The sequence below is a fragment of the Oncorhynchus clarkii genome, chromosome 7 (genome assembly GCF_045791955.1).
Source record: "Oncorhynchus clarkii lewisi isolate Uvic-CL-2024 chromosome 7, UVic_Ocla_1.0, whole genome shotgun sequence".
In the NCBI taxonomy this organism is placed as follows: Eukaryota; Metazoa; Chordata; class Actinopteri; order Salmoniformes; family Salmonidae; genus Oncorhynchus; species Oncorhynchus clarkii.
The window spans coordinates 59523806-59548328 of record NC_092153.1 but is presented as its reverse complement, the minus strand read 5'-3'; the positions used below and the strand labels follow the sequence as shown (position 1 = coordinate 59548328).

The window sequence follows — 24523 nt, the reverse complement described above, 5'->3', positions numbered from 1 at the left end:
TGATGTGGGGCTGAATAAGAACAGAATGCACCAGACTACTGGCAGAGAGCCAGTTCCAGGTCATGCGCAAAGCACATGATATCTTCCTGCGTTCCGTTCCTCCTCTAGACACAAAGGAATTCTCCGGTTGGAACTTTATTGAAGCTATATGTTAAAAACATCCTAATGATTGATTCTGTAGTTAGTTTGAAATGTTTATTCGACCTGTAATATAACGTTTTGATTTTTTTGTCCGAAGAAACTGTCATCCAGCTCCAGCGTTTGGATATGTGTACCAAACGCTCTAACAAAAGTAGCTAATTGGACATAAATAATGGACATTATCGAACAAATCAAGCATTTATTGTGGACCTGGGATTCCTGGGAGACTTTCTGATGAAGATCATCAAAGGTAAGGGAATATTTAGCATGTAATTTATGGTTATAGTTGACTCCAACATGGCGGCTATGCAACTATTTTTCTGAGCGCCGTCTCAGATTATTGCATGGTTTTCTTTTTCCGTAAAGTTTTTTTAAAAATCTGACACAGCGGTTGCATTAAGGAGAGGTATATCTATAATTCCATGTGTATAACTTGTATTATCATCTACATTTATGATGAGTAATTCTGTTGAATCGATGTGGCTATGCAAAATCACTGGATGTTTTTGGAACTAGTTAATGTAAGGTAAACTCCGATTTTTTGATATAAATATGAACTTTATCAAACAAAACATTCATGTATTGTGTAACATGAAGTCCTATGAGTGTCATCTGATGAAGATTATCAAAGGTTAGTGATTAATTTAATCTCTATTTGTGCTTCTTTTCTCTCTCTTTGGCTGGAAAAATTGGCTGTGTATTTCTGTGAGTTGTTGGTGACCTAACATAATCGTTTGTGGTGCTTTCCCGTAAATCCTATTTGAAATCGGACACTGTGGTGGGATTAACAACGAGAATAGCTTTAAAATGGTATGAGATACATGTATGTTTGAGGAATTTAAATTATGAGATTTTTCATGTTTTGAAATTGGCGCCCTACACTTTGACTGGCTGTTGTCATATCGCTCCCGTTAACGGGATTGCAGCCATAAGAAGTTTTTAACAGGTGCTTGTTTATCAATAATTGGAAGAAGCAGCTTCATGAGGTAGTCACCTGGAATGCATTTAAATTAACAGGTGTGTCTTGTTAAATGTTAATTTCTTGAATTGTTTTCCTTCTTAATGCGTTTGAGCCAATCAGTTGTGTTGTGACAAGGTAGGGGTGGTATACAGAAGATAGCCCTATTTGGTACTGTATGTCTATCGACAGTTGTCGTAGTGACATCATTAACATTCTATTGAAATGGTGCTTGCATAGTGGAGTCTTTTGTTTAGACATGTAGCTAGCTAAACAATGAACCATAATCCCAACTCATAACGTTACTACTGAATGAATCTACAGGTAGCTAACCAACCAGGTTCAATGTTAGCTAGCTAGCTAACATTAGGCTATAACTAGCAATGCAAATGGCTCTCCAACAGAATTTTCTCCATCTCCTTTGCTATCAAACTCTAATTCTGTGCATTCCACTGATTTCAAAACTTGGTCCTCCAGAAAGTGGAGAGCAACACTTTTCCAGTTCTACTAAGGATTACCTACACATACTGACCAGCTCATGTTATAAACAGAAACGTGCTACATGGCAGACCAATCCAAACTCATCTCTCAGCATGTCCAGCACATCCATGATCTAAGCCAATCATGGCTAGCGGGAAAATTCCTGTCTTTTTCCATGGCTAAACCAACTGAGATCATAATTTAACAAATTAATTCTTATTTACAGATGGCATACAAGTTTGTTAATAAGGCACATGAAAGTTCACATGTTCCAGAAGGCATTTCTCCCGCAAAATGCATTTTGATAAAACATTTAACAAAGGTTACGTTTAAATGGCTCGCCTATGAAGTAGTGACGCGCGACATATGCCTAGTTTCCTGAAACAAGTCACATATTTGACTATGTAGTTGTTTCACCTAGCTACAGTATCTAAACATGAATGCACTAACTGTAAGTCGCTCTGGATAAGAGAATCTGCTAAATTACTAAAATGTCAAATGTATAGTAAATGTTCACTTACAATTCTCATATTACTGTATTAAAAAATAACATTTTAAATTATTTAAAATTGATGTCAACAAATGGATCATTTGTACAGTTCTTTATTAAAAATGAAGTTATTTGTTTCATTTGACTGTATAAATCCTAGCAGGACTACTTATTTCTCTGAGAGGGAGGCAAAAAAACATGATTATTTGTCTGAAACAAAACCATCAAGTGATAGATTTTAAACAAATACATGCCTGTCATTGAACAACCCTATGCCATGATTGAATAGTGAAAAAACACACCAGTGAATCTGCATAGCAACTGACTATGTACCCCCTTTACCTTTTCCTTTCTTTCATAAGTTCTTTAAATAATAAAAGCTAATTTACCTACATTTCAGAAAATGGATATACAGTGCCTTGCGAAAGTATTCGGCCCCCTTGAACTTTGCGACCTTTTGCCACATTTCAGGCTTCAAACATAAAGATATAAAACTGTATTTTTTTGTGAAGAATCAACAACAAGTGGGACACAATCATGAAGTGGAACGACATTTATTGGATATTTCAAACTTTTTTAACAAATCAAAAACTGAAAAATTGGGCGTGCAAAATTATTCAGCCCCCTTAAGTTAATACTTTGTAGCGCCACCTTTTGCTGCGATTACAGCTGTAAGTTGCTTGGGGTATGTCTCTATCAGTTTTGCACATCGAGAGACTGACATTTTTTCCCATTCCTCCTTGCAAAACAGCTCGAGCTCAGTGAGGTTGGATGGAGAGCATTTGTGAACAGCAGTTTTCAGTTCTTTCCACAGATTCTCGATTGGATTCAGGTCTGGACTTTGACTTGGCCATTCTAACACCTGGATATGTTTATTTTTGAACCATTCCATTGTAGATTTTGCTTTATGTTTTGGATCATTGTCTTGTTGGAAGACAAATCTCCGTCCCAGTCTCAGGTCTTTTGCAGACTCCATCAGGTTTTCTTCCAGAATGGTCCTGTATTTGGCTCCATCCATCTTCCCATCAATTTTAACCATCTTCCCTGTCCCTGCTGAAGAAAAGCAGGCCCAAACCATGATGCTGCCACCACCATGTTTGACAGTGGGGATGGTGTGTTGCTTTTACGCCAAACATAACGTTTTGCATTGTTGCCAAAAGTTCAATTTTGGTTTCATCTGACCAGAGCACCTTCTTCCACATGTTTGGTGTGTCTCCCAGGTGGCTTGTGGCAAACTTTAACCGACACTTTTTATGGATATCTTTAAGAAATGGCTTTCTTGCCACTCTTCCATAAAGGCCAGATTTGTGCAATATATGACTGATTGTTGTCCTATGGACAGAGTCTCCCACCTCAGCTGTAGATCTCTGCAGTTCATCCAGAGTGATCATGGGCCTCTTGGCTGCATCTCTGATCAGTCTTCTCCTTGTATGAGCTGAAAGTTTAGAGGGACGGCCAGGTCTTGGTAGATTTAGAGTGGTCTGATACTCCTTCCATTTCAATATTATCACTTGCACAGTGCTCCTTGGGATGTTTAAAGCTTGGGAAATCTTTTTGTATCAAATCCGGCTTTAAACTTCTTCACAACAGTATCTCGGACCTGCCTGGTGTGTTCCTTGTTCTTCATGATGCTCTCTGCGCTTTTAACGGACCTCTGAGACTATCACAGTGCAGGTGCATTTATACGGAGACTTGATTACACACAGGTGGATTGTATTTATCATCATTAGTCATTTAGGTCAACATTGGATCATTCAGAGATCCTCACTGAACTTCTGGAGAGAGTTTGCTGCACTGAAAGTAAAGGGGCTGAATAATTTTGCGCACCCAATTTTTCAGTTTTTGATTTGTTAAAAAACTTTGAAATATCCAATAAATGTCGTTCCACTTCATGATTGTGTCCCACTTGTTGTTGATTCTTCACAAAAAAATACAGTTTTATATCTTAATGTTTGAAGCCTGAAATGTGGCAAAAGGTTGCAAAGTTCAAGGGGGCCGAATACTTTCGCAAGGCACTGTATACTGTAGCGTTTTAGAATTAAACTCTTCTTGCAATCTCAGTAGTTTTCTGTGATTGCAGTGAAATGCAGTCTTTTAAGACTTGAAAAAATCAACCAGGAAACTGCACTGCCCGCAACCGCAGTGCTCTCCAGAATGTGGTGCGGTCTGCCAAACACATCACCGGGGGCACAATGCCTGCCCTCCAGGACACCTATAGCACCCAATGTCACAGGAAGGCCAAAAATATCAAAGGCCATCCTTTGCCACGGCCTGTTCACTCCGCTTTTATCCAGAAGGCGAGGTCAGTACAGGTGCATCAAAGCTGGGACCGAGAGACTGAAAAAACGCTTCTATCTCAAGGCCATCAGACTGTTAAATAGCCATCACTAGCCGGCTACCACCCGGTTACTCAACCCTGCACCTTAGAGGCTACCTGGAGAATCACTGGTTACTTTAGTAATGGAACACTAGTCACTTTAATAATGTTACACACTGCTTTAGTCATTTCATATGTACATACTGTATTATTTTCTACTGTATTTTAGTCAATGCCACTCTGACATGGCTTGTCCTAATATTTATATATTTCTTAATCTCATTATTTTACTTTTAGATTTGTGTGTATTGTTGTGAATTGTAAGATATTACTGCACTGTTGGAGCTAGGGACACAAGCATTCCGCTACACCCGCAATAACATCTGCTAAATATGTGTGTATGACCAATAACATTGGAATTGATTTGAAAATGGTGTGCGGAACAGACATTGGCAACAACACAAACAATTTAATCCCCTTCTCAGCAGCTTACTGATGGGAGAGATTTCCCCATCAAGTAGAGGCTCCTTTGCTAGGGCTTTTTAGTTTCTTGGGCCTATCTCCTCCATCCATGTGCTGCTACACATTGATCAAATGCTATCAAAGACATGTCAAAAATCTAGAATGTAAATGTTGGTTTGTGTACAAGTCGTGGTGAAGAGGAGCATCTCTGAAGGCTGTGCCCTTGTGGTCATGGATTTCAAATGTAAACAATAAAAAGACACAGGTTAAAGATATGTCAGTAACAGGCAGAATCGAAAGGTTAAGAATCTCAAAGATCAAGCTATGCTTTAGGGGCACATTGACACAATGTGAGTAACCTACGAGAACCACAAAGCATTTCCACCAAGGCTGCACATTCCTCTAGGAATATGGGACAGTTCTAATAGCAGACAAAATATGTAAATTGATTTGCTTTGGCTTTCAGCCGTCAGAAAAGAGATTAATTCAAATTCTTCCAACACCATCTTTGCTACCTGGAGAAAACATTTGCGAGGTTAGGCTGCATCAATAATCAATGCACACTTGTTCTTACATGTACATTGCAAGGGAATGATCTCAGAGAGAACCATCACAAATAAAGCTCAAATGCTATGGTGGGTCAATATGAAAGTCATGTCTCAGACCTCATCTATGAAGCATACGCTGGTGCAGGAGGCTTGGCTTTAAGTGTGGGGAATGGTGCTGCATCAGAAGGTGAATTATAAATATGTACCCCCATTCTGTTCAGGGAGAGCACTGAAAGTGAGACATAAGAAATTACATGAATAATTAAACAAGACATCGACATCGGAGCAAAACAAACCGACTGATGAAGAAGACTCTCTTAATAGATCCAGTGTTATGGTGATTTTACATGATTAGGCATGTTTGTATGTTTACCTCATATCTGTGTAAGGGTTTGTATTAATTACTGTATTGTATTTATTGTATCCTTTCATCTCTGTTAGTTGATAGTTGATATGTTATATCGTTATCTCTGCTAAAGAATGCTGTAATGCTGATGAACTTATTCTGATCTGAATAATCAGAGCAGAGAAGAGAGAATGAGAAACAGGGACGGCAAGAGAGACAAGAGTAAGCGTTTAAGAGAGAGGAAAGAAACAAGTGATGGAGAGTGAAGAGGAGAAAGGGGTGAGATGGAGAGATGAGGTGAGATAGAGAGAGCTTGGGGAATATAGCATGGCCCTCAGTGATCTCTGTCTGTCTGTCAGTGTGCCAAGCGCCCCCCTGCGTCAGGCTGGTAAGAGATATATGGTGATTGAATCAGCCAGGCAACAGAAAGGTTGTGTGCCATGGATTTATAGGCATTCAGAAAGCACAGCAAGATTACCAGACACCATCGACCTCTCAAAAACATCCCCTTCAACACACTTCATAGGACAGTCTCTCACACATCCTCTCAGCACACAGCAAACACACACACACACATTCAAAACCATCCATCCCTAGTCTAATCTTAGGTCCTAGTAGTCATAAAGCTACTGCGACAATCACTTAAATAACATAAACCCCACCATGCTACTGTACTGCTCTTCTAGTGTGACCATCCATCCTCAAGTCATGCTGGGCTCAGTGTGAGAGAGAGACAGGTTGTCCTGGAAGTTAGCATGTGAAGCCACACCCCCTCCTGCGGAGAAAGAAATCTCCTCGGCCAGCGGTCCAGTGGTCCACACACGCTACTCTGCCTCTCAGCCTCTCTCTCCCCTGCCTGTCTGTCCAGGGTGTGTACTGTCCTCACCCAACCCGACTTACCTTTTATCTTAATGCAATTGTCATTGATTTCCTTCCCCGGCTTAAAACAATTAGTTTGTCAGCCCATACTGGATGAAAATATATGGGACCTGGCGGGAGCTGTAGAACACTGTTGATGGCTTCACCCTGACAGGGCACATAGAGCTGTCAACCTCAGCCCAGACGGATGCTCAGTTAACTCCTCACTCACTAGCTGGCTGCTCACCATGAAGCAATATTGTCTCAAAGTGAGGTTTATGATCAGATGTGAGCAGGTCAGGGGTTCTAATGTAAGGTAAGATGTACAGGCTACAACATCTGATCTAAGCCTGTCTTATTGCATAGCCAAGGTTCTTATGCACTAGAGCGTGAACTGCGGTCTATAAGGCAGAAACATGCTGAGACATGCTTTAGTGCAGCACCAGCAAGGTCTTCCTGTGGGCGGCAGGTAACCTAGCGGTTAAGAGCTTTGGGCCAGTAACCAAAATGTTGCTGGTTCAAATCCATGAACCGACCAGGTGAAAAACGTGTTGTTGTACCCTTGAGCAAGGCCCTTAACTCTAGACACTCTGGATATGAGCATCTGCTAAATGAATGTGACGTGAGGCAGGCTGTCTGCAGCTGAAGGGAGAGGAGGCTGTTATGTAATTAGTCCTACAGAGTCAGTACTGGCTGGGAAAAAACACAGCATCCTTTTTCATAGCTCAAGTCCCATTCTGGGTCCAAACTGCAATAGTTTCTGGGTAGAGCTTTGCACACCTGGAGTTTACAATATTTGCACATTATTATTTTTTAAATTATTCAAGCTCTGTCAAGTTGGCTGTTCATCATTGGTAGACAGATATTTTCAAGTCTTGCCATAGTTTTTCAAGACAATTTAAGACAAAACTGTAATTAGATCACTCAGGTACATTCAACGTTGTCTTGGTAAGCAACTCCAGTTCATATTTGGCCTTGTGTTTTAGGTTATTGTCCTGATATAAGGGTCATTTGTCTCCCGGTGTGTGTTGGAAAGCAGACTGAAACAGGTTTTCCTTTAGGATTTTGTCTGTGCTTACCTCATTCCGTTTCTTTTTATCCTAAAAAACATCCCTAGTCCTTGCCGATGACAAGCATACCCATAAAATGATGCAGCCACCACCATGCTTGAAAATATGAAGAGTGGTGTTCAGTGATGTGTTGTGTTGGATTTACCCCGAACATAAGCCTTTGTATTCTGCAAATGAAGTTAATTTCTTTGCCAACTTTTTTTGCAGTTTTACTTTAATGCCTTATTGCAAACAGGATGAATGTTTCTGAATATTTGTACTATGTACAGGCATCCATCTTTTCACTCTGTTATTTAGTTTAGTATTGTAGGGTAACTACAATGTTTTTGATCCATCCACAATGTTTTCTCCTATCCCAGCCATTAAGCTGTAACTGTTTTAAAGTCACCATTTCCCTCATGGTGAAATCCCTGAGCGGTGTTCTTACTCTCTGGTAACGAGTTAGGAAGGAAGCCTGTATCTTTGTAGTGACTGGGTATATTGAGACACCATCCAAAGTGTAATTAATAACTTCACCATGCTCAAAGGGATATTTAATGTTTTTTTTTACCCATCTCCCAATAGGTGACATTCTTTGTGAGGTATTGGAAAACCTCCCTGGTCTTTGTGGTTGAATCTGTGTTTGAAATTCACTGCTCAACTGTGGCACTTTACATATAATTGTATGTGTGGGGTACAGAGATGAGGTAGTCATTCAAAAATCATTCAAAAATGGTTAAACACTATTACTGCACACAGACTGAGTCCATGCAACTTGTTATGTGACTTGTTAAGCACATTTTTGCTCCTGAACGTATTTAGGCTTGCCATAATAAAGGGGTTAAATTTTACAGACAAAATTACACTCTGACATTATGGGGTATTGTGTGTAGGCCAGTGACACATCTCAATTTAAACCATTTTATATTCAGACTATAACACTTTTTTTTAAGTCAAGGGGTGTGAATACTTTCTGAAGGTACTGTACATACATATTCACATGGTGATGTTTCCATTTGTTAAAAACACAAACAATTTGTTCTTAATGTTCGAAAAATGACTTTTTTTGTGATTTTAATTCCCTGATCTCTATAGGTAAATTATTCCAGTCAGTTGGGCCTTGGTATCTGAAAGACCTTACTCCAACATCCTGATGCAGCCTTGGAATTTAAAATTGCTGCTGTCGTTGACAGGAGTAGTTTGAGTCTTGTAAAGTTAGGTGTTCCTTAATATATACAGGGAATTTAAAGTTCATACATTTAAAATGTATAAATCAATTTAGGGATTCATACATTGTACAATGATGTGTCTTACAATCGCATTCAATAATTCATCTGCAAAGATGGTTATAAATGACATCTCATTCATAAAGTAAGGTCTTGGTTGTGTTTTAATAGATGATGTCACCATAGTCTAGTATAGGAAGCAGCAGTTGAGTTTCTAAGGTCTTTCTAATGGATACAGTAAAACAATTCTTAGATCTGTATAGTAACCCAAGCTTATAGTTAATTGTTTTTCTAATATAATCAATATGCTTTCCAAAAGATAATTCACAATCTTTCCTCAAACCCAGATGTTTCAAACAATCAACACTTTCAAGCATTGTTCCATCACTTGCATGAATTTTGAAATTGCCAGCTGTGGAGTTTATTCTTTGCCGTGAACCGAAGAGCATGAAATCAGTGGCGTGTATTCATGAATGCCAAATAATTGAAAAATAATAATAATAAAAATATCTATTTATCTTTCGTCTCTCTGTGTTTCATAATTTTCCTTCAATTCGGAAGAGGCTGAATGTATCTCACCAGAGAGAGCATTCAAGTGAGCGAAATAGTGCCCCTCTGTCTCTGTAAAAGTTTAAAGGGAAGCCAGTTTGGATTTGGCTTCACTCCAATCACATCACATCGAGAGCATAGGTAATTGACAGAAACTCGCTGTGCATCTCATTGTGTTGTTGTCCTCCGGTGGCTAGCTAGCTGGCCAAAATTGTCCCTTTGCTAAATTAGCCATGGATGGAGATAGTGATTTGGACTTGTGGTTTTACTTAATTCTAAGTACTGGCCAATGATTATAAGGAAGATTCTGATCCAACCATAAATTCATACATTGTACCTCCGGCCTGAGAGGATGAAAGTTCCATACAGTATGTAGCTAGATGTAGTAGGCTAATGTTAACTAGCTGGCTAATCGTTGCCCATGAAAGGAAGTTTGGCTAGCGAGCAAGCATTTGAGCCAAGTAGCCTAGGACATCAAAAACTAAAACTGTGTACTGTATGACAGAGTCATTGACCATTTCGACAACATGAAAGGATGAGAGGATGGCACTGGTGTTTTTCTACAAATAGGGTGAGTCAATATGTTCTTTCTACTTACACACACTTACACAAATCAGTAACATGGACAGCCACATGGCATCCGACTGCAATGCTCTACAGTACATCACTGGGGCCGAGCTTTATGCCATCCAGGACCTCTATATTAGAGGAAGGCCATAAAAATTGTCAAAGACTCCAGGCACCCAAGTCATAGACTGTTCTCTCTGATACCGCACCGCAAGCATTACCGAAGTCTGGGACCAAAAGGATCATTTTTTGCACTGACTCTTGCACAAGCTCGATGTACACTCACTGGACTCTAACCACACACACACACACACACACACACACGCACAAAACACCCACACACATGCATATTGATAGCACACACACACACACACATTCACATTCCTTCACACTCGTCACATATGCTGCTGCTACTCTCTGTGTATTATCTAGTATTATTACTACTAGTATGAGTCACTTTACCTCTACGTACATATACATTTTACCTCAATTACCTCGACTAACCCCTACCCCTGCACATTGACTCAGTACCAGTACCCCTTGTATATATCCTTGTTAGTGTTATGTTATTGTGTTGCTATTTTTCCTTTAGTTTATTTATTACTTTTTTTAACTTACTTTTTTAAAGCTCTGCATTGTTGGTTAAGGGCTCATAAGTAAGCATTTCACGGTTGTATTCGGCACGTGACAAATCAAATTTGATTCGAATTTATATTTAGCTTACTTTGATTGGACTAAATAGTTTTTGGTATATTTTAGTTGTCACTGTATTAGACGTTGCATAGGTGATTAGATGATGTTGAAATGTTGAAGTTGAGTAACCGGCCGCGACCGGGAGGTCCATGGGGCGACGCACAATTGGCCTAGCGTCGCCCGGGTTAGGGAGGGCTTGGTCGGTAGGGGTGTCCTTGTCTCATCGCGCACTAGCGACTCCTGTGGCGGGCTGGGCGCAGTGTGCGCTAACCAAGGTGGCCAGGTGCACGGTGTTTCCTCCGGCGCATTGGTGCGGCTGGCTTCCAGGTTGGATGCGTCCTGTGTTAAGAAGCAGTGCGGCTTGGTTGGGTTGTGTATCGGAGGACGCATGACTTTCAACCTTCGTCTCTCCCGAGCCCGTACGGGAGTTGTAGCGATGAGACAAGATAGTAGCTACTACAACAATTGGATACCATGAAACTGGGGAGAAAAAGGGGTAAAATTCAAAAAAAAAAAAAAATAACAAAAAAAAATGTTGAAGTTGAAATGGTGCTAGAATTTCTTTGTGACTTGCGATAACTCTCCAGTGTTCTAAATCAATAGTTGCTTAGTAGTCCGAAAATGTCGGTAATATTAATTTGATTGACCCTGTTGTAAGTAAGGTAAATGTTTTTTTACATGCAATATGCTTTGTGGACTGACACCAGACATATGTTGCTCTACGGTTTTGTGATGAAACAAAGGTGTGGTATTCTGCCACTGTGTCTTCTTATTGTCTCGGCCTTAGACCTATGTATCACTGTGTTAAGGCATGTGAACTAAGAGGTTATAGAGCAAACAACACAATTATCACAACATTTTAGTTGTAATATGGCTTTTTTCCTCCTGGCTTGGCTTCCCCAGTGATTTTACCCATGCATCGCTACTGCATGATATAGGACTTTGTTTGATTTTAAAACAAAATTGTTTGCTAGAAACCATTTTTGCAAAGTGTTAAAATCATCATGGAGAGTTGCTTGTATCTACAAATATTTGAACCTGATATATAGAGCACTATCATCAGCATATAAGGGATTATGTGTATTCTGACAAATTAGAGGCAATTGATTTCTGATTATAGATAAAAGAAGGGGGGCCAATACTGAACCTTGAGGTACTTCTTTACTGAGTCCAAGAAGATGTGATTTGTGTCCATCTATGGAAACATTGTTTTCTATTGCTAAGATATGCATGGAACCAGTTTAGTGATATGTTAGTGAAACCAATGTTTTGAAGTTTTGCTAGTAAGATAGAATGATCCTTTTGATAAATCAAAAAAGATGGTACCAGTTAGTTTGCCTTGGTCAGATGAAGAATGTACATCATTAGTAAGTTTCACTAATGCTGTAGTGTTTGGGTCTAAATCCAGATTGAAAGGGTGAAATTAAATTAAATCTATCTAGGTACTGACACATTTGGGAATGAATGAATTTCTCAAAGATTATTGCAATTCAACATATTACTGATATAGGACTATAGTTATTTGAGTCTAAGGAGTTTTCAGCTTTAAGAAAGAGGGTTCACTCAGGCACATTTACACACAAAAAGTATTTCACAAGTCGGTAAAGACAAGTTGAATAGATCTGCTAGGGCAGGGGTCCAAACTGGCTCTGGAAGTAACGTCAGCGCAAGAACTGTTCATCGGGAGCTTCATGAAATGGGTTTCCATGGCCGAGCAGTCGCACACAAGCCTAAGATCACCATGCGCAATGCCAAGCATCGACTGGAGTGGTGTAAAGCTCGCCACCATTGGACTCTGGAGTGATGAATCATGCTTCACCATCAGGCAGTCCGACAGACAAATCTGGATTTGGCGGATGCCAGGAGAACGCTACCTGCCCCAATGCATAGTGCCAATTGTAAAGTTTGGTGGTGGAGTAATAATGGTCTGTCATGTAGTGTATGTTACAAATTGCAATTTGTACAATATGCAAAACGACTGATACGTTACAAATTCCAATTTGCTGTAGCTAATGTTAGCTAGGTGGCTAACATTAGCTAGGCTAGGGGTTAGTTAAGGTTAGGGTTAAGAGTTAGATTAAAGTGTTGAGGTTAGGGAAACATGCTAAGTAGTTGCAAAGTAGATAAACAGTAGTAAGTAGTTGCAAAGTTGCTGAGAAGCTAAAATGCTGAAGTTGTCTGTGATGAGATTCGAACACGCAACCTTTGGGTTGATGGACATTTGCGTTATACGCTTACCCATCAACCACCCTACTTTCCAGATGTACATTTACCATGTTATGTCTAGTCTATGAGACCAGGCTGGGCAAATACCTGACAGAGGACATGGCCCTTAGCTTCTTTTTTCAGCCCTATTGTATGTGTGTATAAGTCCCTTGGGAGGGTCTTCTCAGAAACTAAAATAACATCTAATACACAGTAGGCAGAGCAGGCCAAGTTCATTGCCAGTACAAATCAGGAAGGGAATGATCCATAAACTCTACAACGTCTTCATAAAAAGTTAATGCTGCATTGGTTACAAGTAAGTGGAAAAAGGTATATATAGCTATATATAATGATACCTGCACAACATTGATTCCCACTTTCCAAATTATTACTATTTACAGTTGTTGTGTTCAGAACATGTTATTGTATTATTATTATTAATGTAAACTGAATATTGATATAATAAAACAGTAGTTATAATAACACGGCTGTGTCCCTTGGTCCAGCCCAGTGAATGTGTTGCTTTGCTTTACGGCTGCAGCGTGAGCTATGAGCCGATAAATTTAATTATGGATCATTTTACCAGGAATAATTTCCCAACTACATACATTACATTCATTATGACATCCAAAAACAAGAATAAGTTTGTATTCTCGATTAAACTGACGATAATCAGTTGAAGAGTTACATTTATGTATTGGTTTTGAATCATGCATCGATTTTCTCCTGTCCCCTGAGATGCATATCTCTAGTAAGATATATTTCGCTCTCCTTCCTCTTTCAATTTGCCAATAAAAATATGAACTAACACCCTGAAACAGGTTGCCTCTTCAGTTCAAGAGACCTTTATAAGAATCACACTGGGTTTGAAATAAAAGAGACCGTTGGAGTCTGAAACTGACAGAGTTTCAGATCATTAGACAAGATCATTAGAACTACATGCATTCAATCACACACTGATCACCAACTGGTCCTTGTACCTGTGCTTCCCACTTCCCATTTGGCTACTGCCCACTTGTCTCCAGACAAAAATCAGTATTCTAAGTTTTAAATATGAGGGCAACATCAGCTATATGCATTACATCAGATCAGTCTGTCATGATGGACCTAATGCTCTGTTCAATTGGTATTGAGAGGTGGCTCCGAGGTGATGGGAGCCACCCATGCATCAGAGGCCACAACAGGCTTTATGTCAACCTCATGAAGTCAACCTGCAATGACATGCTACCTCACAAACACACTCATAGTACAAGTCCTACTGTAGCACTTACAAGTCTAGAAACTTAAAGTATTCAATGCAACACTGTTCATATTGCTTGAAAGCTTATGTTGATTAAATAAATAAATCAAAGACAATATTTGTTAGTTATGACTTTCCTCTTCAGAACAACTCTCACCCTCAAGGACAGGCCATGTCATTGTTGAAAGATTAACAATGTAATAAGTAAATAATTTGTCAACAAAATGTGGCACCTTTTTATTACTTGTTGAATGTAATACAAATTACTAAACTGAATTGTGTAGACTGGCAGTAAGCCACCAATAATGTTACCTAGGAGGACCTAGGTCAAGTTACATTTGCTTATTCATTGCTGATCCACTTAAAGTGAGATGACACGCAATGCATGGCAGGGCTATAAGCCCATGCAGGAAAACGTTCAGATAAACTTGAAGAGATAGCCTACCTGTCTTAGTGCTTACCTTAGCAGCTAACGATGAACTGGGCTTCTCCAGGAGATCCCAAAGTTTCTTTTGCTTCTCAAAACAACATGTGGTATCAAAATCCTCGCCTTCCCTGGTCTTCATAGACTCAGCCTCTCGTTTGAGCTCCTCATTCATCTGTTCCTTCTTCTGGTGGTACCTGGCCTGGCAGCAGGACTCCAGGTAGATCTCATCTATACCCCAGTAGTCCAGCTCCTGACTGAAAGACAGAGCACACATCTCCTCCATCATGTGCAACTTTCCCGTGCGGGAGAAATTCAGAATGGACGTGAAAGCCCCAGGGTGTCTGTCGAAAAAATACTCATTATCATCCAAACTGTAGTCATCGCATATCTCCATGAGAGACTCGTGGGTGTTACAGTCTCGTAGCTTGCCCAGCCTTGTTCGGGGCAACCTGTCCAGCGTTCTCCATAGAACTTCGTGGAGAAGACCACCAACATTGAGTGTCACCCGACGGGAGTGCGACTTGCTACGGATGATTTCCACCGGCTCCGGTGGAAGCGATGTGGTCGACCGAGGGCCCCCTTTATTCATTCTCATTCAAGACGTTCGGCCACTTGAAATTGAATAATGTCCAAAACTATAGGGTCAGACAGGTCCAGAAGACACGATCCTACATTAGGGTATGTTCTCCCCCATTACTGTGGCTGCGAAAAGAGGAAAAGAGGAACATCAGTGCTATATCAAATTACCATCGAATATGATAACCTACAGACCTGATAGAGAACGTTTCTCACACAATGTCAGGTGGTTTATCCATTCATTAGAGAACCAAACAGACTATTTAATCAGCTTTAAGATGCACAGCCGCTTTCCTCGCTGATGAGTGAGCAGAGTGAGGGAAGCCAATGATTAAATCGGCTCCACTCGCGAGCGCTGTCTAGTGCTGAAAACACCTAAAACTGTTAATACAGAAAACTATCAAATTTCCCCTCTGTGTGCTGTCCCCAAACTTCGGCGCTGAAATCATTTAACTTCAGCACCACATAAAAGAGCGGGGTTTCACGAGAGCGAGGAAGCTGCGACCTGACATTTGAAGGTGTTCTTGAACTCATCTCACTAAAGAGATACAGTATTAGCCCTACTAACACAGATAAGCAGGGGAGTTCAGACTCAGCGAAAACTAAATTAGGCCTACTCTGCAAACAATGCTAATTATTATCTTGATCAAGTTTTCTATTTACTTTGAGCAATTAACGAAGGTTATCATAAACACATTTTACATTATGTATATTTTGTAAATTTCACACCATTTAAATCACACCAAAGTTTTGAAATGTATTTAGCGCAACAAGCAACTTCCATGTGGCTTACTTAACCTACAATAATTTGCGCAAAACAAACTCGACATTAGTGTGATAATTAACCAGTGGTTTGTGAGTTTTAATGAAGAGAAATCTAAGCATTGCTCGTTAGGCTTTGGCTAAAACATTTGGATCAGTCAAATAGTGTTCCTAAAAGTGCATGTAATTCTAAAAAGTAAAATGTTTCACAAAAGCGAAAGAAATTACACAATTTCCAATCACATTTTGAATTCCTGCAATCGATGGTCTGATCATAACCATGATAGGCCTATAGATGGGTTAGCTACAACATTATGGTAGTCAAAGTGCAACAGATTAAGACGAAAATAATGACAGATATTATAGTCATGATACTTACATATGTTACTTTTAGCCTGAGAGTGTAAGAAGAAACATTTGAATTGTTGCTCCGCTCATCGCCTGCCTATTGGAGGCTGTTTTTAGAGACATCACCCCCGCAACAGACATGTTTAAAATGGGGTTACACGTGCTGTAAAATCTCAAGTCGAACCAATGTCCTGCTCTTCCCTTACGGAACGGATCAACAAGTATGATGTGACGATGTGAATGCACCGATTCCTCTCTACCTGCTTGCTGAGTTGTGTGCCTGTACCGTGCGTGACGGGCTACGCTCCAGCGGGGTTCTGCAGGGGCTGATTTTGCCGAGGCTGCGCTCCTCCAACCAGAAGCTGCACTGCCGGGGGGATGCTGCTTAAACCCATTCGGTATGAAAGTGGCTGCGCTTCCACATCCTCTACAATCCAGTCTTCCAAAAGCCAGTAAACACAAAACAATCATGAGGTAATAGATTTACTACATAAATAGGTAACCTTCAGGCTTCAGCTGCTATTATTTATTGTAAAGCGCAGCTAGGGCTATAGGGTGATGAGAAATTACGCAGTTGCTCTCTCTTTGTGCCCCACTCTTTGCGACATGGAACAACAGTGTGCATTGGAGTATATTTTTTTTTAAACGATGTTTACAGTCTTGGCAGGGCAGAGTTGTTTTGGTCTCCCCTGTAGTGGGCATGATCAATGGCCAACATATACACAATGACATAAAACCATAAAGACTACAAATCAAGCAGCAATCACTGGGTTCAGCACTATTGTGCGCAATAGAGGACAGGTGTTTGTAAGTTTCCATCCAATTGGCAAACGATTTTCATGCTAATATTCTAAAATGCGCATAAAAACAATATACGCATGTTTTCACCATAGGTGTGTTTCCTTCAAATTGACTTGTTCCGGATAAAAGGCTTTTTTTGTGGTTACATTCCCATGTACCGAATAAAAAATACAAGTTAAATCGATTTCGATCGTATTTTAAACTCTACAGATGGCTTTGCCACAAAAAAAGGTTGCATTTATGTGCCCACTCTGGTATTGGCAAGTATGCTCTAGCCCACAGCTTGCAGATACATTGCGGATATAACCTACATGATGAGATTATTCGGGACGGATCGAAATTTACAGAATGGTCACATGGAAGAAAATGGGGGAGGGTCATGCTTTTTCAATTTCAGTCAAGGGGAGGGTTTAGTATTTTTTAAATATAGTCCAGGGGAGGGTCATATAATTTGTAATTGGTGAAATTTCAATATTTCTTAATGTTTTAGAATTAGTTGTTTAATTAGGCTATATCAGTGGCGATTTTAGCATGTGAATATTGGTGGGGCAAACATAAGACATTTGTTTTAGTTGCATGCCAGCAAAGACACTACACAACACAACATTAATTGCACTATTAAGGTGGCACACAAACTGTTAGAGCTTACATAAAGCTGTCCCAACATCAGAGTCCCAACACTTTACCACTGCTAGACCTGGCTATCAGCAGAGCCTTGTCTGGCAGTGAAACAGTTAGTTCAGCCTCATTTACTGCCTTTAAAGAAAACATAGATGATATGGCTGACTTGCTTCAACAAATGTGGTTTCAACTGACAATTGAGATGTACAAACTATCGCATAAGGGGAAGACAAGCGAATAAGAGGCAATCCTTAATTTTGATTAAGACATTAATGAGCGAGCTAGGAGAGACTAGTCAATATAACTATTTGTTTATCACTTTTGAAATGTACAGGATAGAATTCAGAACATGGGCACTTCTTACAGTATTCTCCCTGTACACCAAAACAGAACCATGTGATAAATAAAGGGGGCATATAAGCAGACGATGAAAGCTCAATATTTTATGAAGACATTTCTCTAAAACAAGGCTATAGGCTACATGTGCACCACTAAATCAGAACGGTAGGCTAAATTATGAGGGTGAGGCGCATGGGCTACTAACAACTTACTACACAACATACATATAGTATTACTTTCTTAGCTACAGTACACATATCTCCCTGGCATATTACATAATTTATGCAGCAGCATACAATACATTTTTGGACTCACCTTTATGTGATGTGGTGGGCACATTTTGTCATCAAAGTCTGGCATTCTCTGGATTTATGGTGCTTTCAAGACAACTGGGAACTCTGGACAAAAACAAGGTTGAATCATGACGTCAGTAATCTTCAGGTCGGAGCTCTAGAAAGCGGCCTGAGTTCCCAACTTGGTATTTTGAGTTGGATGACCGTTCAAAACGTATTTTCCCAGTTGGAACTCACTTAAGTCTGAGATTTCCCAGCTCTGAGTTTCCAGTTGTTTTGAACGTGGCAGAAGTCATGCTGGATTGACAGCATGGCCAATGTTGAATATTTATCCTTTTAAAAAAGTGAGATTTTTCAAATAGTCACCCTTGATGACAGCTTTGCTTGGCAATCTCTCAACCAGCTTCATCAGGAATGCTTTTCCAACAGTCTTGAAGGAGTCCCCACATATTCTGAGTACTTGTAGGCTGCTTTTCCCTCACTCTGCGGTCCGACTCAATTTGGTAAATCACAGACAGTGTAAGTTTATCGATAGTCTAGCATAGCATTATGTCCAGCTAGCATCAGGAAGCTTGGTCACGAAAATCAGAAAAGCAATCAAATTAATCGTTTACCTTTGATGATCTTCGGATGTTTTCACTGACGAGACTCCCAGTTAGACAGCAAATGTTCCTTTTGTTCCATAAGGATGATTTTTATACCCAAAATACCTCAGTTTGTTTGTCACGTTATGTTGAGAAATCCACCGGAAATAGCGGTCACGACAACGGCGAAAAAAAAATCCAAATGATATCCATAATATCGACAGAAACATGGCAAACATTTTTTTAATATAAATTCTCAAGTTGTTTTTCAAATATCTATTCGATAATATATCAACCGGAACAATTGGCTCTGTCTTTTACGCAAGAATCACTCTGAGAGCCCTCAGCTGGCCACTTACGCAATGTGGTCCTTTACGCTCATTCTTCAACATAAAGGCGTGAAACTACGTCTAAAGGCTGTAGACACCTTAGGAAATACATAGAAAAAGGAATCTGGTTGATATCCCTTTCAATGGCCAATAGAAATGCATAGGAACACAACGGTTTCAAAATATGAGTCACTTCCTAATTTGATTTTTCTTAGGCTTTCGCCTGCAATATCAGTTCTGTCATACTCACAGACAATATTTTTACAGTTTTGGAAACTTTAGAGTGTTGTCTATCCTAAGCTGTCAATTATATGCATATTCTAGCATCTGGTCCTGAGAAATAGGCCGTTTACTTTGGGAACGTTATTTTTCCCAAAATAAAAATAGTGCCCCCTAGCTTCAAGAGGTTTTAAGCTTGGAAAAAAGACCCTTAAAACCAGACTTGGACCACACACCCACTCCACTGAATAGCATTGGTTTGCATTGCTTGCAATGCTTGCAGTTAGCCACTGACACGGAATTTGCAAATTCCGACTTGTTGTGTAATGTTTATGTCCAATGGCCAATCATCACCAATATGTTTTATCTATAATTTCTCTTCATATGACAAGAATCGAAAAGGATTAACCAGTAGATTGTCGACTTGATTCATGATGATGACTGCTGGCTTGCTAGCTAAGATTTTGAAAGTATGATGTTGACATGATTAGTCCAATCAAAGCTATGGTAGATATAACGTGATTTGATCATTTTATGTGTGGCCAAATGACATCTTTATTTTTCTCCCCAATCTCGATCTTGTTTCATCGCTGCAACTCCACAACGGGCTCGGGAGAGGCAAAGGTCGAGTCATGCGTCTTCCAAAACATGACCCGCCAAACTGCGCTTCTTAACACCCGCCCGCTTAACCTGGAAGCCAGCTGCACCAATGTATCAGAGGAAACACCGTTCAACTGACGACCGAGGTCAGCCTGCAGGCGCCTGGCCCGCCACAAGGAGTTGCTAGAGTGCAATGAGCCAAGTAAAGACCCCCCGACCAAACCCTCCCCTAACCCAGATGATGCTGGGCCAATTATGTGCCACCCTATGGGACCTCTGGCCAATTGTGACACAGCTTGGGATGGGACCTGGGTCTGTAGTGACGCCTCAAGCACTGTGATGCAGTGCCTTAGACGGATGCGCCACTCGGGAGGCCGGGATGGGTACTTCTAATGTAGTTCTATGGCAGCACCCAAGGGGCTTGAATTTCCGAGCTCTCCCTGTAGATTTTGCGGTGGCGTTGTGTCCCCATGAGTGACAGAACACGGAGCCAATCACAGCACAACTAGAGAACATTACCAACCCCTACACTCCATATATTCCGCTTGCTGCCCCACTACCACAGAGAACACTGAGCTAGATTCAAACACCTGCATTTTGGAGCTTCCTTACTCAAGAAAGCAAAAAAGAGACCATGTTTGTATGCAGCTTTATTAACTCAACAATGTTTTTTTTTGACATTGTTTGCAAACTGATTGGGTTGATGTCGAGTGATTGTGGAGGCCAAGTCATCTGATGCAGCATTCCATCACTCTCCTTCTTGGTCAAATAGCCCTTACACAGCCTGAGGTGTGTTTTGGGTCATTGTCCTGTTGAAAAACAAATGCTAGTCCCTCTAAGCGCAAATCAGATGGGAGGGCGTATTGCTGCAGATTGCTGTGGTAGCCATGCTGGTTAAGTGTGCCTTAAATTCAAAATAAATCACCAGCAAAGCATGCCGACACCATCACACCTCCTCCTCCATGCTTCACGGTGGGAACCACACATGCAGAGATCATCCGTTCACCTACTCTGCGTCTCACAAAGATACGGCGGTTGGAACCAAAAATCTCACATTTGGACTCATCAGACCAAAGGACAGATTTCAACTGGTCTAATGTCCATTGCTTTTGTTTCTTGGCCCAAGCAAGTCTCTTCATCTTATTGGTGTCCTTTAGTAGTGGTTTCTTTCCAGCAATTCGACCATGAAGGCCTGATTCATGAGGTCGCCTCTGAACAGTTGATGTTGAGATGTGTCTCTTACTTGAATTCTGTGAAGCATTTATTTGGGCTGCAATTTCTGAGGCTGGTAACTCTAATGAACTTATCCTCTGCAGCATAGGTAACTCTGGGTCTTCCTTTTCTGTGGCGGTCTTCATGAGAGCCAGTTTCATCATAGTGCTTGATAGTCCAAACTTTTGACTGGTACTGCATATGTATTTTTATTTTATTTTTACTAAACAGGACAGGTGGGGCTCAAAAACAGTGGGGCTCTGACCCACCTGCCTTTAATGACAGGTCGCCACTGGGCTATATATCGATGTGTGCCTGAGATGCTGCCCCTCATCCCTGATTCTCCTCTGTACGCGCAATATCAAGTGGGCCTATAAGTTATTTAGTGTGGTCTCAATCAAATTATCCATAGCCTATAGTACAGAGCAAAGTTATATTTCTAAGATAACTGCTGGGATAGTGTACATAAAACCAGGTTGCATTACACACAGCAATGGATATTCCAACCCTGTGACCCGGCCAGCTCTGCTCTTGCTGATGGTAAAAAAAGAAAAGTGTGTCCTGCCTAACCAATGGCTGTGCTGTGTAGGGCTACGGTGGCAGTTCAGGAGAGTCAAAGGCTTTTTCAGAAAATGTTTTGTTTATTAGGCTTAGTCCTAAAAATGTGCTAACTTGCGCACAGACCAGCCTATAGCCTATGTTATGTTCAGTTTTAGAAGGAGAGTGTGGAGATGAGGAAGACCAAAGGTCAACTTTGATAGCTTACTACTATAATTTATTTGATTATAAACAATGTTTCTTGGCCATTATGTATTTATCAGAGTTATTGACCTCACAATAAGCCAGATTCGAGTAATGTATATTGTGGTGCTGAAACTTGAAGCAGCAGTTGCGGTACAATAAACCAGGAATGGACAGCTCATGGTGCTGAAAGTAGGAAAATTCGAGTACGCATAATTCATTTAATCGTCTTCATTTTAATTAGACTTTACTCACAACAAGAGGGTTTTGTGTTGTAGCCTATTTCTTCCTATTTAATAAATAATAGGCAGACCTACCTGTTTGAAAGACGAAATTAGGAGGCTGCTCTATCCATAGATTTCTCTGTCAATTCCTCCACCCAGCTGCCTACCTCCGTGTCAGCGAAGGTCTTTTAAGTTAAAACCAAGACTCGAATTGAGGGGGTATGAGAGGGTACGCTGTAGGCCTACCTATAATTAAAGAAAATGGCAAAAAGCACAGGCTTTGTTAGTTTATGATTTTGAATAAGATAAAACGGATCCGATTACATAAAGTGCTTTGGTCCGAGATGGTTTATGCTAGAAACAAACTGTAAAATACCCGGGAAAGACGTGACTCCGATATGGGGATATCAGAGGCTAGACAAAAAATAGACTTTGTTTGGGAAGTAATCTAACTCTGTCACTATCTATTAATTAAGATATTCACTTTCTGTACAATAGAAGACGTTAAACCCAGACAGGTTTTAGGGAAACACGTGTGACCTCTTGTTTGGTTAGCCATGTAACCAGCAGTTAAAACCTCTCTGGGCTGAGATCCCGCTAACGGAATCGATATGACAACAGCCAGTGAAAGTGCAGGGCTCCAAATTCAAAACAACAGAAATCTCATAATTAAAATTCCTCAAACATACAAGTATTTTACACCATTTTAAAGAACCTCTTCTTGCGAATCGCACCACAGTGTCCGATTTCAAAAAGGCTTTACGACGAAAGCACCACAAACGATTATGTTAGGTCAGAGCCAAGTCACAGAAAAACACAGCCATTTTTCCAGCCAAAGAGAGGAGTCACAAAAAGCAGAAATAGAGATAAATGAATCACTAACCTTTGATGATCTTCATGACACTCATAGGACTTCATGTTACACAATACATGTATGTTTTGTTCGATAAAGTTCATATTTATATAAAAAAATCTCAGTATACATTGGCGCGTTACGTTCAGTAGTTCCAAAACATCTGGTGATTTTGCAGAGAGCCACATCAATTTACAGAAATACTCATAATAAACATTGATAAAAGACAACTATTATGCACAGAATTATAGATACACTTCTCCTTAATGCAACCGCTGTGTCAAATTTCAAAAAAGCTTTACCGAAAAAGCACACCATGCAATAATCTGAGTACGGCGCTCAGAGACCAAAACAACACAAACAGATATCCGCCATGTTGTGTAGTCAACAGTAGTCAGAAATAGCATTATAAATATTCACTTACCTTTGATGATCTTCATCAGTTTGCACTCCCAGGAATCCCAGTTCCACAATAAATGTTTGTTTTGTTCGATAATATCCATAATTTATGTCCAAATACCTCCTTTTTGTTCGCACGTTTAGCCCAGTAATCCAAATTCATGACACGCGATCACTAGGAGCAGACGAAAAGTCAAAAAGTTCCGTTACAGTCCGTAGAAACATGTCAGACGAAGTATAGAATCAATCTTTAGGATGTTTTTAACATAAATCTTCAATACGGTTCCAACCGGAGAATTCCTCTGTCTTCAGAAATGCAATGGAACTCAAGCTAACTATCACGTGAACGCGTGTGGCTCTCTGGCAGACCTCTGACTCATTCTCTCATTCGCACCCACTTCACAGCTGAAGCATCAAACAAGGTTCTAAATTCTGTTGACATCTAGTGGAAGCCTTAGGAAGTGCAATTTGACCCCATAGACACTGTGCATTCGATAGGGATAGAGTTGAAAAACTACAAACCTCAGATTTCCCACTTCCTGGTTAGATTTTTTCTCAGGTTTTTTCCTGCCCTGTTTTTTCCTGCTCTGTTATACTCACAGACATCATTCGAACCGTTTTATAAACTTCAGAGTGTTTTCTATCGAAATCTACTAATAATATGCATATATTAGCAGCTGGGCCTGAGTAGCAGACAGTTTACTCTGGGCACCTTATTCATCCAAGCTACTCAATACTGCCCCCAGCCATAACAAGTTCATTAAAGCTTACATTCTGCATCGGTAGGCCTACTCTGCCTGGGGTGGAAAGGTAGGCCTTGCTTTTGAAAGTACCATGCTTAGATTCCCAATGACATCTTAGATGAAATTATTTGCAAACAGGGACAGTTTCGTTGCAACTCAATATTACAGTAGGAGGTGTTCTTAATGTTTGAACACTGTGTATTATGCTGAAGGGATGGCCAGCCATTTTCATTTCAGAGGTTTGATTTTCTCCATGTAACCCTTATTATAAATAACGTTCACTCCCTAATGAACAAAAGAGCGAGGTTATAAAAAAAAAAAAT

At 40.3% G+C, this 24523-nt stretch overlaps 1 protein-coding gene across 1 annotated transcript in view; it reads right to left on the bottom strand.

The window, feature by feature from the left end:
* LOC139413567 (potassium voltage-gated channel subfamily B member 1-like) overlaps positions 1 to 15257 on the bottom strand; it is a 96381-nt gene extending 81124 nt beyond the window's left edge. The window contains exon 1 of the mRNA XM_071161074.1: positions 14591 to 15257. Coding sequence (XP_071017175.1) covers positions 14591 to 15151 — 561 coding nt within the window. The 5' untranslated portion in view covers positions 15152 to 15257. The remainder of the gene's footprint in view (positions 1 to 14590) is intronic.
* Between the last annotated feature and the right edge of the window lie 9266 nt (positions 15258 to 24523).